This window comes from Antechinus flavipes, chromosome 2, assembly GCF_016432865.1.
Source record: "Antechinus flavipes isolate AdamAnt ecotype Samford, QLD, Australia chromosome 2, AdamAnt_v2, whole genome shotgun sequence".
Lineage (NCBI taxonomy): Eukaryota > Metazoa > Chordata > Mammalia > Dasyuromorphia > Dasyuridae > Antechinus > Antechinus flavipes.
The window spans coordinates 136,582,549-136,603,953 of NC_067399.1; the positions used below are offsets into that span (position 1 = coordinate 136,582,549).

The following is a 21,405-nucleotide window of genomic DNA, read 5'->3' on the forward strand; positions in this document are numbered from 1 at the left end:
AAATCAATAGCAAGGTTGATCTGATGAATTGTACAGGAAACGATTATTAACACAATTTAAAATAAGACAAACAAAATGCTCATGTCCCTGTAAGTAAATAAGAAAGTAAATAGAGTTCATTGTTCCTTCTGTGGTGAATGCCAGCTACTACATTCTAACCACATGTAGACCCCAACAGAAAAGCCCTAGAAGGTGCCAAGAATTCTGCTGTAACACTGATCATTCTGCTTTGACCTCTAATCTTCCACAAAGGCTTTTGGCTCCTAAGATCCAATTGTTCTATTTTCATTATGAGTATTACAACAAAATCAGCGAAGGTACAAATGGGTCTTGATGTATTGTTTTGTTGATTGTCTAGACTTAGAAGAACATGGAAAAAATGTTAATTATGAAAATTAAATTTAAATGTATATAGGGACTTAGCATGACTAGATTTACCCAAGGTTCAACTTAGACATTTAGACAGTGGAACACAGAATCTGACAGGAAGAAAATCCATCATGGAATATGACACAAGGATGTTCCATCTTTTTTTTTTAATAACTTTTTATTGATAGAACGCATGCCAGGGTAATTTTTTACAGCATTATCCCTTGCATTCACTTCTGTCCCGATTTTTCCCCTCCCTCCCTCCACCCCTTCCCCCAGATGGCAAGCAGTCCTTTACATGTTGAATGGGTTACAGTATATCCTGGATACAATATATGTGTGCAGAACCGAACAGTTTTCTTGTTGCACAGGGAGAATTGAATTCAGAAGGTATAAATAACCCGGGAAGAAAAACAAAAATGCAAGCAGTTTATATTCATTTCCCAGTGTTCTTTCTCTGGGTGTAGCTGCTTCTGTCCATCTTTGATCAATTAAAGCTCTCTTTATCGAAGAGATCCACTTCCATCAGAATACAGGATGTTCCATCTTGCTAAAATTTATGAGCCAAAGTATTTTTTGAGTCAAAGTCCCCCAAATCATTGAATCTTAGCTGGAAGGGAACTTAGAGGCCACCTGGTCCAACTCATACTTGTTTAGGAAACTCATCTACTATGTCCTCAATTGGTCTCTGCTTGAAATGGAACCAACTACCTCCTAAGACAAACATTTCCATTCTTGAATGATTGTAAGGAATATTTCCTTACATCAAATCTAAATCTACTATTCTCTAACTTCTATCCATTGTTGCTTGTTCTGCCTTCTGACACAAAGCAGAAAAAGTTGAAATCCCATCCACATGACAACACTTCTTGAAAATATTTGGAACTCATTATTATATACTATTTTCTTCTTCTCTACTATTTTCTACTGACCTGTGACTCAGATATGCCCCTCAAAGGAGGCAATAAGTGTTTGGGGTCAATTGTCTTTACAAGACCGCTGTTGGAGCATTTACCTTTAGTAGTCAGTCAATAGACATAATTAGCTTAAAGCAAAAGCATTTAAAAGATGGTACCTATAAGATGTTCCTCCATAATCTTTTGACACACTTTCCCTCAAAAACATATGTTGTCAGTGGGAAGAATGGGCACAGTGTTAGACTACACTGGTTGTAAAGCACACAAATAGGGAATACATATGGCTAAGGTCTCTGGTGCCACAGGACTTCCATTTCTATTCCCTTTTGGTATTTTCATTTCATTTCCCCCTAGATGGAGCATAAAGAAAGAGTAGTTTGCTCAGTTGTTATGTGGTTCTACTGCTCTCTTCATCATAACTGGAAGAGTTAATTCTGTCTTGAATCCATAATTGGTCCTTTTGTCTGTAACTAAGGGTCACATCCTTGGAGACAATTTTATTGAATCAAAACTTACCCCCCTTCACCTTCTACTGGATACATAGCTTTGCTACTTGATGCCATGGTCAATGGAGAAAGAGAAGTAGATATTCTTTCTCCCTCCATTTTCCTCAGATAAAAGTGCAGAAGTTATACTCCATAAAACTATTTCCTGCTTTGGTTGTCTCTCAACTCAACTTTCAGAACTGACAAAGCATTAAAATTATGTCCAATCTTTAGTTAAATACTAAAGCTTAATAGTCATAAGGTACCCCTCTGGTGCCATTAGGAAGAGCTCCTTCACACTTTGTAAAAAGTAACAAGGATAGACATATCTGAATATTTTGTTTAGCCCATTAATAACTCATCTTTCTATTGCCTATTCTATGATTTCATTAATGGGTTAAAGAGAACTTCTTTCCCTCATTCTACACAATTATTTATGACTATGTCTTATGTCTTTCATTAGACTATAGATTCTTTGAGGTTGGCTTCTTTGAGTAATGTGGCTAAACATTATTACTAGATCATGTTCTACATCTAGTTGGTACTCAAAAAATATTTGTTGAATTGAATCAAACTATCCTATAAATGTACATTCTACCAAATATTTTCTGAAATACCACTTGCTTTAAGGAACTACTTAAGTGGAAATTAAATGAAGACTAGATTACATTCCAAGCATCTGTCTTCCAATCTTCCAACTGTATAGTTATACAACTAGATATTATATGTCATGTGTCTCCATTTTGGACTGAGATAGACATTTTCTTTATTAAATCAAAAGTAAGAGAAGAGGAGATGTTATCCTAACTTTGGTAAACTCTGAAAATTGTCTATGTTATCATGATCAAGGAGGTGTGAGTAAAGGTTATATTTTTAAAATTTTCTGAGTTTCATTCCTCTGATAGATATTATTTCCCTGAAGACTCAACTCCAAAAGCAAAACAACATAAACACAAAGATTTTTACCGAGAATAAAAATTGTTGAATCAACATTCCTGATTATGAATTAGATTTGGATACTTAGCAACTAAGTACCAAAAGAGTCCATAATTGACTAGCAGAGTGAGAATTTCAAAGGGCCCTAAGAACTACCCACATATGATCCCCAAACAGAAGTAGCTTCACTGTAAATCTGTTGTTGTTGTTGAGTCATTTTTCAGTCATGTCCAACTGTGTGCCATCCCATTTGGTTTTTTGTTTTTGTTTTTGTTTTGCAACAATACTGGAATGATTTGCCATTTCCTTTTCCTGCCCACTTTACAGATAAGAAAATTAAGGCTACCAGGTAAAAGTGACTTGCGTGGGGTTAAACAGCTTGTAAAGGGACTGAGGCCAGATGTGAACTTAGGAAGTCTAGTTTTCCGACTCCAGGCCCATCAGGATTCTATGCATCATTATACTTAGCTCATAACACCTTAAATTATTATGAGAGAAATATTTGAGCTTTTTGCCCCATAAGAACTAGTCCATATCAAGCTCCAACAGATTAAATTTTTAGAGAGAATTTTCTTTCATATGGCCATTAAAAAGGATGGGATGATCACACAGAGACAATGAAGAATAATTTATCTTTATGATACATTAACATGGAAGAGGGAGATGTTGAGTATATGCACATTGAGGGGACTACTTGTATAAATTTATGGATGGATGTGGAGAAGTGTTACAAGACAAGTAGGTATGGATAGCTTGTAATCTCCATCACTAGAGAGAATATACACATCAAGGAGTTATTTTTACCAGAGTATTTTCACTTCTACAGAAAAAGGGGAGAAAATCCTTTCAGTAAAAATTACAAAAAAATATGCCATGTGTCCTGTCATCTCAAAGAAGCACAGAAAACTCTGCCATCTGAGATGGGGCCAAAGAACTGCCAGTCCCAGAGAAGGCCTTTCCCATAGTCATGCGCATTTTATGTCTGCAATTATCAGTTCTTTAAGGGACTGCATCTACTCTACTTTCTTTTTCCAAGATGGAACAGAGTGCCATGAAAATTTCAAGACATAGTGTATATTAATCATGATGATGACTTAGCTGTATTGCTCTACTCAGTTAGACTTCAGATTTCATGAATATTTCACTATCACAGTTCTATCATCCATTTGTTTACTCTGGACTCAATTATAAAGGCTTATGTCACAGTGACTCTGATGGAATCACATGGAGCAGCTCTCTTTAACTCGGTGTAATGTCATTCTACAAAGACTATATAATTGCTCACTCTCCAGACAATAGGCAGAAATGCAGAAGAATTTACTTTTCAGGTCAGATTCCATGAGATTTTGTATCTAAAATATTATAAAAATCTACATGCACTATAATTGTGATATCCATCCATCATCTACTTATGCTTTGCAATCCTGTAGAGCAAGCTATTGGAAAGCTGACCATATAAAAATCACTTTAAACTACAACTACTTTTTTTTTTTAAATTTGGATCAGTGTTTGGAAATCCTGTTACGAAAAATCTTTTCCCTGATATAGATCAATTGGTCTGTATATCAATAAGTATTTATCATGTGCTTACTAAACATGAGTACTATGCTAAGTACTACAGATAACAAGAAGGGCAAAAACAGTCTCTGGCCTCAAGTTGCTTACATTCTCAGAAATCTGTGACTTATTGTCTTAGAAAAATCACTTCGGGCTCCATGAGGTTCATAGTCCTTGGTACACATAGTAAGTGCTTACTTGTCAATAATCATAGTAAGTACCAGAATCAAGATTTGAATCCCATACTGGTAGCCTATTCCCTATGTCACATTACTTAGTTAAATATGACAATTAAATACATTCATAGCTAAAAATGACAATTCTAAAAACTTTAGAAGTTCAGGACAAAGAGAGGGGCTTCTCAGTTTCCCTAGAGCTCAGACAGGCTTCTCATCATGAAGTTGCTCTCCTCCACACCATGGGAGTCCCCAGTAGGGTGTTTTGGGGAAGGATGGATAATCAATAAGGACAAAATTCTAATTAACTTTTCATTAATTCTCTACAGGAATGGATAGATCATAAGTTACGTTGGAACCCTGATGAATATGGTGGAATTAGCTCCATTAAAGTTCCATCTGAATCTCTTTGGCTTCCTGATATAGTTCTTTTTGAAAAGTAAGTATCTTACAAGGAAATGGATTAAAGAGATTAATTTCCAATACTTAAAGGGCAAGTTTGCTTTTCTACTAATATAAAATGCAAAATGCACAACCCTTTTTTTCAAAAGAAAGACAAATATGAATATGTCCATATACATTTTTCATAGTTTTCATAAGATTTAATAGATTAAAACTATACTAAGACTTTTTGAGATACCCTGTATAAGTATATATAGAATAAATTGAAATAAATACAAAATGGCTAAACACAAGGTAGTTTGAGAGGAAAGGCACTAGCATTTGAAGGGATCAGGGTTTCCTGCAGGAAATGATGCTTGAGCTTTATTGTGACAAATGAAAAACCCCAAGAGATAGAATCTATGGGTAATTAATAATCAATTTATTAATTAGGCTAACCAGCAATCAATAAATTGTTGGTTAGGGCTTTCTCTGAGTAATCAAAGATAAAAGAAATGAAGAGTCTGAAAACTTTAAATAATATTTGAAAGAATTCCCTTGACAACTGAAAATCAACCCTGTTTGATGAACATTTAATGAAGAGGTGCGCTAGAAGTCTTTAGCTCTTCCTGCTGAGAACATGGCTTGATCATGAGACTCAGCAGTCTCCAACAATCTGGAAAGAGGAATATATATCTTCATCCAGAGCACTCTGGTTGGTTTCTTCCTTCATGAAGGGGGTCATCCTAAACTCTAATGGAGAGGTACAAGTTCAGGGTTTCTTCTCCTGAGGATAAGAAGTCAGCCATACTGGATTCTGTTGACACTCTAAACAGAAGTAAGCTTTCCAACTCAAACATAATCCTTGAGGGCTAGGACAATCTCATCAATCATCTTCTTCAGGTACTGATTTTTTACAGGAGCTGAATCTGAAATGAGAAAATAAAAGAGAAAATTATTCTGATTATTAAAATAATTGTAAAAAAAAATAATTTCATTATTTTAAAAAGAAGAGAAGGCTTCTGTGAAGAAAATGGGAGGATTTAGAAATGGAGGTGTTCCTAAAGATTCCATGATTTTTTGATCTATTCTAACCCCTTTATTTTATAAGGAAGAGAGCTGAAATCCAAAGAAATAAAACGACCTGTATAAGATCACACAGCAAGTAGTAGAGCCAGGTTCTCAGTTATCCTCATAGTTGGAAAAGAGTAATTTCATAACTCAGATGATGTTGAAAGAAAAAAACCAATCATTCCACACATGACAAATCTTCAAATTAAAAGCAACTGTCTCTCTTTCAGTGCTGATGGACGCTTTGAAGGTTCTCTAATGACCAAGGTTATAATAAGACATAATGGAACCATTGTTTGGACTCCTCCATCCAGTTACAAAAGCTCATGCACAATGGATGTGACGTTTTTCCCATTTGACCGACAGAACTGTTCAATGAAGTTTGGTTCCTGGACTTATGATGGTACTATGGTTGACCTTGTTTTAATCGATGAAAACGTTGATAGGAATGACTTTTTTGATAATGGAGAATGGGAAATACTCTATGCCAAAGGCATGAAAGGAAACAGAAGGGAGGGTTTGTATTCTTACCCGTACATTACATATTCTTTTGTTCTGAGGCGCCTGCCTCTATTTTATACCCTTTTCCTCATCATCCCCTGTCTTGGATTGTCTTTTCTGACTGTCCTTGTCTTTTATTTGCCTTCTGATGAAGGAGAAAAACTCTCACTCTCCACATCGGTTCTAGTTTCTCTGACTGTTTTTCTCCTAGTGATTGAAGAAATCATTCCATCATCTTCAAAGGTCATCCCTCTGATTGGCGAATATCTACTATTCATCATGATTTTTGTCACGCTGTCCATCATTGTCACAGTCTTTGTTATCAATGTTCATCACCGCTCTTCTTCCACTTACCATCCTATGGCCCCGTGGGTAAAAAGATTGTTTCTCCAAAAACTACCAAAACTTCTCTGCATGAAGGGCCCTATTGATCGCTACCCATTCCCAGATGTGGTAGAAAGCCAGCCAGAAGCTAAAGCAAAAATGCCCACAAAGCAGAAGCAGAAGCAAATGAAAGATGGAGAAAAAGTACTGGTTGCCTTTTTGGAAAAAGCTGCTGAGTCCATTAGGTACATCTCTAGGCATGTGAAAAAAGAGCATTTCATCAATGAGGTAAGTGAACTCTGAAAATATAGAAGTCACTGATATCTAAGATTGTGATATTAATAATAATAACAATAATTAGTCATGAAACCCAGCATTTATATAGCATACCTATGTACTGGACATTGTGCTAAGTGCTTAAGCTTATCTTTTCATTTGAGTCTCACAACAACCTTAGGAGGCGGGTGCTATTATTATTCCCATTTTATAGTTGAAGAAACTAAGGCATAGAGAAGTAAAGTGACTTGCCCAGAGTCACAAAGCTAGTAAGTGTCCAAGGCCAGATTCAAATTCAGATCTTCTTGACTCCACCTGGCACTCTACTCACTGTATCTCTCTCCTTCTCCTTCTCCCTCTCCCTGTTTCTATCCCTCACCCTCTTCTTCTCTCTCTCCATTTTCCTCTTCCTCCCTCTCCCTTTACTTCTCTCTCTCTCTCTCTCTCTCTCTCTCTCTCTCTTTATGTCTGTTGTCTCAGTTTCTCTGTCTCTCTGTGTCTCTATCTCTGTCTGTCTCTGTCTCAGACTCTCTGCTTCTGTCTGTCTCTATATGTCTGTGTCTCTCTGTCTGTGTGTCTCTCTCTATCTCTCTGTCTCTGTGTTTCTGTTTCTGTCTCTGTCTCTATCTCTATCTGTGTCTGTCTGTCTGTCTGTCTCTGTGTGTGTATGTGTCCCACTTTCTCTGTCTCTTTTGCCTTTCTTTTTCTGTCTCTCTCTCTTTCTGTCTCTGTCTCCATCTCTCTGTCTCAGTCTCTGTATTTGTCTCAGTCTCTGTCTCTCTGTGTCTGTCTGTCTCAGTCTCTCTCTGTCTCTGTGTGTCTCTATCTCTGTTTCTGTCTCAAACTCTCTCTGCCTCTATCTGTCTCTCTGTGTGTGTATGTATATCTCTCCCTCTCTGTCTGTCTCTTTGTGTGTATGTATCTCTGTCTCTGTGTCTGTCTCTTTGTCTCTGTCTCTCTGTCTCTGTCTCTCTCTTCTCTCTCTCTTGTATATATACTCTTTGTATAGAAACTCCTTCCACAAGTGCATCAAAGCACTTCCTAAATGACTTGCTCATGTAGCTAATTTCTGAGAGTAGGACTTGAAGACATCTCCCTGGCTCCTGTTGACCAATCATATCCAATTCTTTGTGATCCTATCTGGAGTTTTATTGCAAAATACTGTAGTAGTCCAGTTCATTTTACAGATGAGGAAGTTAAGTTCAACAAGGTTAAGTGACTTGCCTAGGAGTTTTGAACTCAGGAACGTGAATCTGCCTGACTCCAGACTGTTCATTGTACCATTTCACAGGGTTGTTCTGAGCCTCAAATGAGGCAACATATGAAAAGCACTCAGCAAACCTTAAAGGATCATAGCAGTGCCAATTATTATAATTCTACTTTTCTATTTGCCTGAAATAGTACTTTAAAAAATAAATAAATAAAAGTAAAACCTGAAAAAATATAGGATGGACGCAAGAATTTTAAGGTTAAAATTCCAAAAATACTGTGAGGAAAAGTGAAAAGGTTAAGGATAAGAATTTTGATCAACCCCTATTCTAATTTTAAATAATCTAATTTTACATGTTAAGTTGATTATCCAAATCCTTAGTGATTTCTCATTTTTCACAGAATAACAAGTTATTTCATCAACAGGATTTAAAAATAAAAACTCAAAAGGAATCCAGGTTCTGAATTTTTTCATTCCATCAACACTATTTTGTTAACATATTTAGAAAAACTCATTAAAACAGGAAAAAAGTTCTGACCTAAATTGACTGAATTTCATTGGTCATAGATGTTTTATGCAGAGATTTTTTTTCTCTGATGAATCCAATGTCATAAACTCTGAATATGCAATATTAGATTAAGCCAATACAATATGGTGTGTTGTTCAGTCATTTAATTGTGTCCAACTCAATGTGACCCCATGGATGTTGTCCTTAGGGTTTTCTTGGCAAAGATACTGGAGTGGTCTGTCATTTCTTTTTCCAGAGTTATAGATAAAGAGCCAAGATAAATAGAGATAAGCATCTGAGACAAAATTTGAACTCAGATAGTCCCGACTCTAGACCTGGTGCTCCAGCGCTGCACCATTTAACTGCCTTACAATATGGCATACTGAATATGAGAAAATAAATTACAAACCATAATGGGAAACCCCTCCATCAAAACAGACCCATTTATAACTCACCCACTATCCATCTAAAACCTGAGGTTTGAGAGAGCAACCTGAAACTCATAGAGGTTCTATCTCACTCACTTCCTTCATATCTCAAATAAAATCCCAACCTTCTACAAGAAACCTTTCTGATTTAATCCTGTTAATGCTCTATTAACTATCACCAATTTATCCTGCATACATAGTTTGCTAGTACATAGTTTGCTTATCTTCCTCCTTCTAATCCCAGCATACAACCACAGTGTCTGGCACACAGTATGTGCTTAACAAATATTTATTGACTACTTTCAAGTCCAACATGCTTTCTACCATGTCACTCTGCTGCTCATTGCAAACAGATGCATTTTAAATCTGAAACTTACAGTCACATATTCTGCAAATGAAGTCAGGTAAGTTACTTCATTCACTCTGTTAAAATGTCATTTTTCTCTTTTACAGGTTGTCCAAGACTGGAAGTTTGTGGCTCAAGTCCTTGATCGTATCTTCCTTTGGCTATTTCTGCTAGTATCAATAACAGGTTCTGTTCTGATATTTACTCCAGCTCTGCAGATGTGGCTAAACAGTTATCATTAGAAATCATTTTTTGTGATAGTTTCAATAATGCTATAAGGATGGAGCTATCTCTTAGAATCAATATTTAATTAGCATATATTCAGCAGCATAATGAGCATACTTATAAAAATGGCCCTGATCCTAAGCTAAGAATAAATTCCTGCCCAGAAGAGAAGCTTCCCAAATTTGGGTTTACCAATAAATGATTTCATATTCTTGGGTCCCCATTAGACTGAAGTAGGCACAAAAAGGAGGAAACTTCCTCAGGCACCCAGGCAAAGCTAAAACTAAGATTGAGTGACCAGAACTTTGGTCAAGAATAGCAAGACTTAGAAAGAGCACTAATAATACTTTTAGTTTTTCAGTAGCATAAAAACAACTGAGCTGAACATCTAGCTAGTAGGAAGAATTAATTAAAACAATAAACTACCAAATGACCAGATACCTCCCCATGGGGACTGTGGTTAAGATGAACTCTTCTTCAGTTCCTTCTTACCTTATTTGCTCACTTTTTCTCAATCAGAAAGAATTCTCCTTCCCCAGCAGTAGCCTTAGTGTTTTCTTCTATCTCCTCCCAAATGAATTGAAGGCATTTTCAGAGTATATTTTGTTCTGCTTACCCCAGACACAAAAATTGCCAGTCATCTTTCTGCTTCCACTTCTAAGTTCTTTTCTCTTATCCAGAGACAGTTTGGTATTGGAAACAGGTTGGGAATATAGATGTCCAAAGAGTAGTCATCTGATAAAGAACCAAGAACCTGAGGAATGATCTCTCTCTCTCTCTTCTTCTCTCTCTCTCTCTCTCTCTCTCTCTCTCTCTCTCTCTCTCTCTCTCTCTCTTTCTCTCTCTCTCTCTTTATCTGTCTCTCTCTCTCTTTGTCTCTCTCTCTCTTTCTCTCTCTCTGTTTTTCTCTTGCTTTTTCTCTCTTTCTGTCTGTCTCTTTCTCTCACTTTTTCTCTCTTTCTCTCTCTGTCTCTCACTTTTTCTCTCATATACACATATATATAGACATGTATTTATATACACCCATACATACATATATATGTGTATGTATTATGTATACACAAATTCTTATCTATACTTTGCAGAGATCTTTCCTTATACCAATATAGTTTACCAATAAAGAATTCAATTCAATAAAAATGTTATCAAGTGCCTGCTATGTGCCAGGCACTGTGTTAAGTACTTGAGATACAAATAAGAAAAAGATGTCAGAACTTACAGTTTAATAGGGGAAGACAACATATCAAAGGAAGCTGGAAGGGAAGAGAGACACTAGGAAGTACTAGCAAAGGGCATCTTCTTCAGTGGAGCTAAAACCAGACTGAGCTGCAGATGGAAAGGGACGGACTGAAAGTCCCATTTCTGTCATCTCTAAAGGAAAGGTTTAGTGCTCCACTCTCTAGCCTTCCAATCAGGAAAATGCAACTCAGAGAAATTGAGATTTTCTAGAAGTCATACAAAATTCTAAGTGTTGGAACTAAACTTGACCATAGGTCTTCCCATTCTAAATACAAACTAGAACATATACATGCTGACAAACGATGCCCTTCAAATCAAATACCTTGGTAAATCTATTCCAATAATATCATCACTCCCCAAAATGTTCTTATACCTCACCTTTGGAAATTAGAAAAAGTTCACCCGGGATCCAATGTGGTAGTCTCGAGGGTGTTCTTTCTACCTCTTCCTGCTCCCACTTCCTTTCATTAAACTTGGCCTTCCCTGAGTTTTGATTGTTTTCCAAAATCAAATCTACCCTCTAATGATGAAGAACTAATTGGCCCTGCTGAGAAAATGCCAAAAAACTTGAATTTGCTAAAGGATCATAGATTTAGACCTAGAAATATTCATAAAGGCCATCTACTCCAACTCCCACATTTTATAGAGGAGGAAATTGAGGTCCCAGGTCTCACTGTTCGGGAATTATTCAACCCAGACATCCTAAGTCCACCTTGGTCTTTCTGGGTTTTAAACAGCCTTGAGGCAACATTACAGACCACAAAAGAAGTCTGCCAGATGAGGCTACTAAGTCACTTTCTTTATTTGGTAGGGTGAGTGATAAGGACAAAATGTTAGGTTATTGGGGTTGGAAGAGACTATATTAATGTTGTTTTTGTAACTTAGTAACCTTCTAAAGATCAGGTACATTTTGGTGGAGATGTTTATAATTGATCTTTTCTGACCACCTCGGTGGGGACTGAAGGTCTTTTGTTAAAACCAATCAGAATGTCTAGGTAAGACCAGAAGTCTCCAACTTACTGGAAATCCCCTTCAAGATGTCATCTCTCATTCCAGTTTATTCTGCTGAAAAAAAAATATAGAGAATGAGGGTATGTCTATTTGCATTACCTTATAGCTCTCTTCCTTTAGCTTCTTGTTACATTTACTGGGGAGATGTTCCTCCCAAACTCACAGCACATAAATTTTATCCATTTCCTCAAGAACATACAAGTAGAAAAGGACAGAGATGAGATTTGAACTTAGGCTTTAAATCTAGTGCTCTATGCATTGTGCCATGAAAAGCTCTCAAAGAAATTCCAATAGAAGTTTTTAAAATGCTTTGAGAGAGGCAGCTAGTTGGTACAATGGTTAGAGCACCAGCCCTGAAATCAGGAGGACCTGTATTCAAATCTGACTTCAGACATTTAACACTTCCTAGCTGTGTGACCTTGAGCAAGTTACTTAGCCACAATTGCCTCAACAACAAAAAATGCTTTGAAAGTGATTGACAACTGTTGGAACATGCACATAGCTTCCAAAGGGAAGGTAGTGAGGTTTACTTAAATGCATCTAAATTCTAGTATCCTTAAAAAAAAAGAATTAACTTCATTTATTAATTGTGTAATAAATTTTAATATGATCATGAATCTGTGGTTCTGGAAATTTTTTCTGTTTTAATTTGTCTATAAACATATTTTTTTCAAGTTAATATTGATTCCTCAAAGAGGCTTGATTACCATTACCTATGGCATTGATTTGAAACACACACTTCCCCCTCTCCCCCATCAAACAAAACCTGGTGAAGAAGATGCTGACTTAATCACACACACACAAAAAAGATAGGTTCAATATGGAGATTTGGATCTATGAAACAAGTCTACAAACTATCCTGAGTATCCAAGGAATCCAAGGAATTTTCAGTTACTTTAATTAAAAAAAATTTTTTTTATAAAATTTTCAATTTTGAGCAAAACTACAATGCCTACATGATTTAGTAAACAATCTTGGAGAGTTGCTGGGATTACCAAAAAAATTATCATCCACAGCCAATCTGAATTGAACTAAACTGGTCTTTGGCAAGACAGACCTACATTCCTCTGGGCCTATCTTGGAAACCTTTCCAGCTTGATAACATCTGCCAAAATTGGCATTCTCCTTTGAGAGTCTAAGGTCATCTACAAACCCTCAGGAAGACTTAAGGGAAGGGACTGATAAATAGTATAATAAGGGGTGCCAAAGGGTGAGTCTGAAACTATAAAAAGATTGCAAGGTAATTTTTTCAGATATATTCATAATACTGAGACTTTAGAAAACTTGATTCTCGTGTCAACAAGACAGAACTAATAGATCTCTTGTCATTGAACAGCAGTGATAAAAGTCATATACTGTACCTAACAACTTATGTTAGCTCCCATATATGTGTTTAAATATCTGTGCTAGCATGTACCTGTACATGTTAGCTCCCACACATAATGTAAGCTTCCATGTTTGACTATGTGTACATTCGAGTGTACTGTGAATTTAATGTATTTAATAAACATGTAAATTTGATTCATTTACAAAAACAAAATTATGTTTATTATTAGACATTAAAATAAAATGAACTGCCTTAGATTTTTTTTTTCTGAATCTTGTTAGTTTGTCAAAAGAATTTCTTTTACTTGATTCATTCAAGGAAGACATAAATAAGGGGCAGCTAAGTAGTGCAGTGGAGTCAGGAGGACCTGAGTTCAAATCCAGCTCTCACTCTTACTACTGTGTGACCCTTAACTCTGGTTGCCTCCTCCTGAAAAAAAAAAAAAAAAAAAAGGATATATTCCTTTTATCTTTGGGCTATCTAATTAACATCCATTCTTTACTTCTGCTTCTGGGCTCTGATAGGACAAAGACTTAGAGGAGACAGGAGGAAGTTATCCAGTCAACCAAACACCAAAACAAAGTACAACTTCCCTAGAAGAACTTCTACCATATAAGCATATACACTTCAAGCTCTCCCATTAAGGATTCTTTTTTTAAATTTTAGGCTGACATTAATGTCCAGAGTGGGAAAGAGGGTTGTAAAGAAGGAAGAATCAGAAAAGAAAAAATAAACAGAATAGTGATTTTCCTTTTCTAAACCTTCACAACTAAAATTCCTCACTAAAGCTTTTAAATAAGTAGAATTGACTGAACCAGAACTGGTCTCCAACCTGTGGGGACTAGAGCCAAACAAAGCAGGCTAGAGACAGGAGAGTCAGTAATCAAAGAGAAGTTTAATCTCAAAGTGAGGAAAATACTTGCAAGCAGAAGTCTACCTCCTTAAAGGAGGACTTATGGCTTATGGCTTATGATAGAATTTTTAAGCATGAAAACCATAAAAAGGTAGAACCAAAACAATTATTCTTAAGTCTTGAGTAAACAAGTTCCACAGTTGGCATTTTGGGGACAACACGGGTATTCTCAGAACCACTCTCTTAAGTTTAGAATTTTTGAGCCTTGTGATTATTTGGACCATTGAGTCTTGTGATCATTCAGCAGGGTACAGAATCAGAGTTAGCATGGTGGGAATAGAAATGCAGTATTTGGTTCAGTTCACTTGGCTGTTACAAGCATTACAAGTTACAAGACTGTTGATTAGTTTCTGCTACAGCAGTTGGCTGTAGTTCAGCTCTCAGGTCAGGATTCTCTGGGGAAAAGAGAAATCATAAATTCTAGTTCTGGGGTTTTGCTATAGCTGAGATCATCCAGAGGATGAATGCAAAGGACTGTTGTTGTGCTAAGCTCAGAGAACAGCCAGCTTGCTGGGCCTTAACCCTAGAAAACAAGATATCTCCTAATATCTTGACAGTAATTCCCAATGGCTGCTTTTGAAAAGAAAAATGAGTCAAATTATTTTGGATATCTTTTATTACAGTGAAATTTATCATGGGAAAAAGTGTGTATTCAAACTTTCTAAAATTAAAGACACACTTCCAAATACCTTGTAAATTCTTTAAAAAGAAAAAAAATCTCCAAATACCTTGTAAGTTCTTTAAAAAGAAAAAAATCTCATAAAACTAATGCTAATTAAATGCTTTCTTGAGATCTATTATAATTAATAATTTTAGGCAAACTGTACATAATTATGTGAAAGAGTTGTATTTACATTAAAAAGTGTGTTATGGACCCTTGTAGAATCATTTTTATATCTCTTTTATATGGATAAGAATATAGAAAACTGGGTTCTAATCTTGGTTTGAACACTAATTATTTGTGTGACCTTGCAAAGTGCTTTGATGTAGACCTAGGAAAATACAGAGTTAAAGTAGTCTAGAATAGGGGAAAGAAATATGGAATACACAATAAGGCAGGTAACAAGACAGCATTGTTAAGTGAAGAATAATCAGGTAAGATATGGGAACCAGGTCAGGCCTTCTGAGACCTGAATGGAATTAGGCACACTCTATTGGAGCACGAGAGGAAATGGGGTACCCTTTTCCCCCAAACCAACAAAATCTGTTGGATTTTTATAGAATGCTTAGGTCACAATGGATAGAGTACCAGGTCTGGGGTCAGAAAGATTCCTCTTTTCTTCATCTATAAAATGAGCTGGAGAAAGAAATAAAAAATCAATTCCTGTATCTTTGCCAAGAAAACCCCCAAAAGGGATCACAAAGAGTCAGATATGAGTAAAACGGGGAAGTGGGAGAAAAGAGAGAGACTGGGGCTGACTTTTTTGTAGGTGAGTAGATGTGGAGACGGAAGCCTGATTGGCAAGTCATGACCAGTTGATATTCAAACTTTGTCTCTCTCCCTCCACCATCCTTAGAGAAAGAAGACTTTGCCCTTGACTACAGGTCTTACTGTGACAGAGTAATCCAAGAGTTCTGAGCTTCCTTGGAAGCATCTTCATTTAGCAGGGTGGGGAGCCTCCTGGGATCTTTACATCAAGTCACTTAACTTCACTGGGTTTCTATAAAATGCAGGAGTTGTACTAAGTGATTGTTAATATTTCTTCTGCCTCTAATGCCATACTTTTCTCATCTTAGAACATAGAGCTCTCATATCTTGGGAAGAAATCTAAATGCCTTGAGAGTAAGGATTGTTTCATTCATTATATTTGTATCTTCAGGATCTAGCACATAGCAGCTATTTAACAGACCCTTTTTCCTTGACTATTTTGACTTTCTGTCACCAAAATTGGTTCTTTTAAGAATTTATCTTTAGTAACTTCTCTTTTCCACTGACAGAAGTCTCACTCATCAGAGCTATTTCCTGCCCTGAATGATGCCTTTCTGTGTCTGTGTCATTTAAGAAATGTTTGTCTTTACTCTTTTCCTCAAACTACATTTCTCTGATTACCTGACTACTGTCTCCTACATAGGTGTGGTATCTTCTGAACCATGTGAAAAGAACAACCCTCCCTTCAAGTTCAGCCTCCTATCTGAAATGAAAAGGAGTGGCACCCTGATTATAACCTCCCCATGCCAGTGACTCCCAATTCCTAATCTAACCCCCCCCTCACCGCATCCATAACCTGATTTCTCATTCCTCTCCTCTTTAACCCTCCCACCTCTGTTTCACCCTAATGCTGCCCAGTCCTTACACTGTGCCTTCTAAAATGCTTGCTCCATAAGTAACAAACTATTTCATCTTAAATCTGTTCCTTTCCTACTCCTAGTTTTTACTGAAACCTGGCTGCCCACCAATGACACAGTCTCCCTAGCCACCCTTTTTAATACTGGCTGCATCTTTATTTGTTCTTCTCAGCTCACTGTTCAAAGCAGGGGAGGTGGAATAATCCTTGCTCTCTATCAATACCTTCAGGTTTTCCCTTTTCTATCATTCCTCAGTAATCTTTCTTCCTTTGAGGTTCATGCTGTTTTCATCCACCACCCAATCAAATTCCTGCTACTGAAGTTGTCTATAAACCTCCAGATCATTCCCTTTCCTTCCTCGATGAATTCAATAACTGATTCATAATTTTTCTCTCCTTCCAGAGAAGATTAAAAATCAATCCTATAGCTAATTCAGTTTCAATTGATCAAGGATGGACAGAAGCAGCTACACCCAAAGAAAGGACACTGGGAAATGAATATAAACTGCTTGCATTTTTGTTTTTCTTCCCGGGTTATTTATACCTTCTGAATCCAATTCTCCCTGTGCAACAAGAGAACTGTTCGGTTCTGCACATATATACTGTATCTAGGATATACTGTAATCTATTCAACATGTAAAGGACTGCTTGCCATCTGGGGGAGGAGGTAGAGGGAGGGAGGGGAAAAATCGGAACAGAAGTGAATGCAAGGGATAATACTGTTATTAAAAAATAAATTAATTAATTTTTAAAAATCAATCCTATATCATTTTCTTATTGATTCTATACACAAAATTGATTTTCTCTTGTAAATATATCAGTAATAGTCCTTTGTCTCTGAACTTAAGTCAGAGATTCAGCTAACAGAGAAAGAAGTAGATATTTGGTATTGTATATTCATATACATGGAATACATATTCCACTCTGTAATAATTCTATTCTATGTAATAGGCCTAATTCTTTATCTTTAAGCAAAGCAGCCTAAGTTCCAAAGTTTACTCTTCCTCTTTATGGTTCAGTTATATAGGCTATAACTTTCCCATAAACACTACTAATTAAAGAGAAACTCTGAATGTGGAAATTATTATCTTGGTACCACTTGTAAATTAGGTCTGTCAAAGGTGGCTTGTTACTTCACATAACTTCAGTCTCTGAGAAGATCTGTGAGCCATCCTGAGAAGCAGGCTAAATTGACCTTGTCCTATTCTAAGCCCTCATCTTTATAAATTCTAAGTCGTTTTACCTTATGGCCAGATGTCTCTAAGTCTGATACTCTTGTCTGGTATGTATGATCTTGAGATGCAATTGGACACCACAAATTCACAAAGATATTCCTTAGAGAATGAAGTGGGTGGACATTGAATATACACCTATACCTACCTTCATTAATGTAACAATCATAATTTCCTAACTCTGTGATGTTACCAATCTCATAATCTATGATGTGGTTTTACTCCTTCACTTGCTGATCTCATCAGCTCTGGTGGATTTAATTATGATCTGAATGCCAATGACCTTCAAATCTGTCCTAACCTTTTGATGACTTCCATTCTCATATTTCCCAGTGCCTTTCAGATATCTTGAATTCACCTTCAGTAGTATCTTAAACTCAATATATTCAAAATGGAATTCATTATCTTTCCCCAAAACCTTCTCCTCCATCTTTCCCCTTAGAGGAACAGCATTCTCCCAAATAGTCTTGGATTCCTCACTATCTCTAACCTTCCACATCCAAGCTGTTGCCAAGACCATGTGATTTCACTTTTGCTACATCTCTAAAATATGGTCCCTTCTCCCCTCTGGCACTGATACCCTTCTAATACAAGTCCTCATCACTTCATGCTTGGACTACTGTGATAACTCACTGGTGGGTGTTTCTGCCTCAAATCTCTCCCCACTCCAATCCATCCCCCATTCGGTCACTAAAATGATTTTCTTAAAGTACAGGTCCATTCATGTCAACTTCCCTTACTCTATAAACTTCAGTTAGTCTTGCCTCAAGAATCAAATACAAAATAAACAAAGCCTTACAAAAATGAATGTTGGAAACTATCCTTACATGTATTTGGAAAATAAAATGCTAATGAAAATTTGGAAAAAAAAAAAAAAAAAGCTTTTTTTTTTTCACTTCTCCCTTCCAGTGTTATGGTACACACCTTTCCTGGTTTCTTAACCACTTTCCATTCATCTTCTTTTAAGTTGTATTTCTCTTCTTTAAAAAAAAATAATAATAATGGGTTTTTCGACCAGCAAGATGATTTCAGAGAGGCATGAAGAAACTTACAGGAGCTGATGCTAAGTGAAATGAGCAGAACCAAGAGATCATTGTACACAGCAACAAGACTATACAATGATCAATTCTGATGGACGTGGCTCTTCTCTACAGTGAGGTCATTCAGGCCAATTCCAATGATCTTGTGATGAAGAGAGCCATCTACACCCAGAGAGAGGACTGTGGGAACTGAGTGTGGATCACAGCATAGCATTTTCACTCTTTTCATTGTTGTTTGATTAATTTTATTTTTTTCTCATTTTTCTTGCTTTTTGATCAAGTTTTTCTTTTGCAGCAAGATAATTGTATAAATATGTATGCTTATATTCAATTTACATATATTTTAATATGTTTAACATATGGATTACTTGCCATCTGGGTGAGGGGATGGGGAAAGGGAGGGAAAACTGGAACACAAGGTTTTGCAAGGGTCAGTGTTGAAAAATTATTCTTGCAAATGTTTTGAAGATAAAAAGCTTCCATTAAAAAATAAATAAATAAATAAATGTTTTTTGTTTTCAACATTCACCCTTCCAAAACCTTGGGTTCCAAGTTTTTCTTCCTCACTTCCTTCACCCCTTCCCCTAGACAACAAGTAATCCAATATATGTTAAACATGTACAATAAGTCAAGTATTTTTCTTCTTAATCTTCCTGAAATTTTATACGAATACACCTTAATTCCTGGGAAATCCACAGAATTCTTTTCTTCATGATATTGAAAGGCATAATATAAGTATGGAAGATGGATAATATCATACATAAATGTTTCCCTCTATATCAGAGCATTAAATAAACTTTTTTTCTTTTTTTTCTTAATAGTATTTTAGTTTTCTCATTATATGTAAAGATATTTTTCAACACTACTTAGTTAAATGACTTGTCTCAGTTTCCTCATATGTAAGATTTCTATCTCCCAGGGTTGTTGTGAAGGGAAAAAAATATAAAAATTATATAAAGTATTTAGTAAAATGCCTGACACATAGTAAACCCTATATAAAAATTAGCTGTTATTATTAGTTTTTTAAATTATTATTAACCCAAAGTACAAACTTTAGGGTATATGGTTCACTTTCCTTCATAAAATAATATTTATTCCTTATAGCATATTTTTTAAAAAAGTTTTATCTGTATGAATTCCTCAAGTCAATTATCTCCTTATTAATTAGGCATGCACACAGACTTTCTCTTTTCAACTTTTTGCCTTTCAACCTTTTTCTTATTTCCAACTTTCTTCTTCACTGTTTGATCCTTGTTTCTTCCAGCTCTGGGGCATGTTCTCCTGCTGGAAGTGCTTAACCTTCTTGAGATGAGAAGATGTAAGAGGTCACCCAGAATAAGGTTCACAAGGAAGTTAATAACTCTAGCTAGGTTCCCAATCTCCTTTCCCAGGGTCCCAAAAAGAAACCTCTTTTTATCCAAACTTATCTATGCTGTCTAAAACTCTCCTCCTCCCTGCCCTCTCCCCTTGCCCCGCATTTGCATAGCTGGATAAAGCAAGTATTAGCCCCAAATTATGTGGATAGAGGCTTTAGACCAAATCGCTGCCATAGGGTAGGAGTGGGGGAGAAGGACCCACAAGACACCTCAGGCTGCTTGCACTGGCATCCATCTTTTTTGTGTGTAAACTGGTTCGTAGGAGCTTTATTTCTGATGTCATTCCTTAAGGTTTTCCTCCCTTCCCCTCCCTGAGAAAGGGATCTTCCCATGAAGCCAAGTAAATGACTTCATTTTCTCCCTCTCTTCCAGGGGAGTTGATTTGTATTGCCAAAAGGTAAAAAGCAAGAGTATAGCATCCTCAAATGTTAGAGTTGCAAGGATCTTAGAGGCAATCTCCTCCAATTCCTTTATATTTATAAAAGAAGTAACTAAGAATCAGGGAAGGAGAATATATCATCAGGAATAGAAACCAGTTCTCCCAAGCCAAAATACAGAGGGTAGAGAAGTGAGATGAGTGGAATTGGAGGCAACAAGCCCAGATAACTTTCTGGGAATATGGGGAAAGAAAGAAGGAGGGCAAATATAATTTCATTTGAGCCTTACAACAGTTCGGAGAGACATATACTGTCATTATCTCCATTTTCCATATGAGGAAACTGAGGCAGACAGGGGGTTAACATAGCAGAGCAATATAGCAAAGTGTCTAGGGGAGAGCTTTAAATTCAGACCTTACTAAGTCTAAGCCCACTACTCTTTCCATTGCATTGCCTCGCTGTCTAAACAAAGCTGTTTTGTGCCCCCATTTTACCTGCATCTATAAAATAAAAGGAATTGACTCAGATGATTTCTAAGCCCCTCCTACTTCTAGAATGGATTGAATTGTATACATACATATATAATCTCAGACCCTTATAACTTAGTTATACCACTGTTCAGTCCTTTTCATTCAGTTAATACAAAGTCCTGTTCATCAATTTTTACATTATAAAATGTATGTCTCTCAGTCCTCACCATGACAGTAAGAGGAAGCACCTTATAAAGCAGTGCTTTGCATCATAAACTCCAGGCATTAATTATCAGAGGGAGGACACCCCCACATTGTCTTCAGGAAGCCTCTCTCCCAATAGACACCAAGTCATAACTTCTACATAAATACTTTAATTTAAAAGATTAAATACAGGAAATAATTAGAAATTTCTAGATGAAAAT

The 21,405-nt window shown here is 36.4% G+C and overlaps 1 protein-coding gene across 1 annotated transcript in view; it reads left to right on the forward strand.

The window, feature by feature from the left end:
* The window catches only part of CHRNB3 (cholinergic receptor nicotinic beta 3 subunit), a 38,104-nt gene extending 27,621 nt beyond the window's left edge, over window positions 1-10,483 (forward strand). Inside the window, exons 6-8 of the mRNA XM_051973570.1 lie at window positions 4,770-4,879; window positions 6,123-7,005; window positions 9,593-10,483. Of these exons, the coding sequence (XP_051829530.1) occupies window positions 4,770-4,879; window positions 6,123-7,005; window positions 9,593-9,727 (1,128 nt within the window). The 3' untranslated portion in view covers window positions 9,728-10,483. The remainder of the gene's footprint in view (window positions 1-4,769; window positions 4,880-6,122; window positions 7,006-9,592) is intronic.
* Window positions 10,484-21,405: the final 10,922 nt, after the last annotated feature.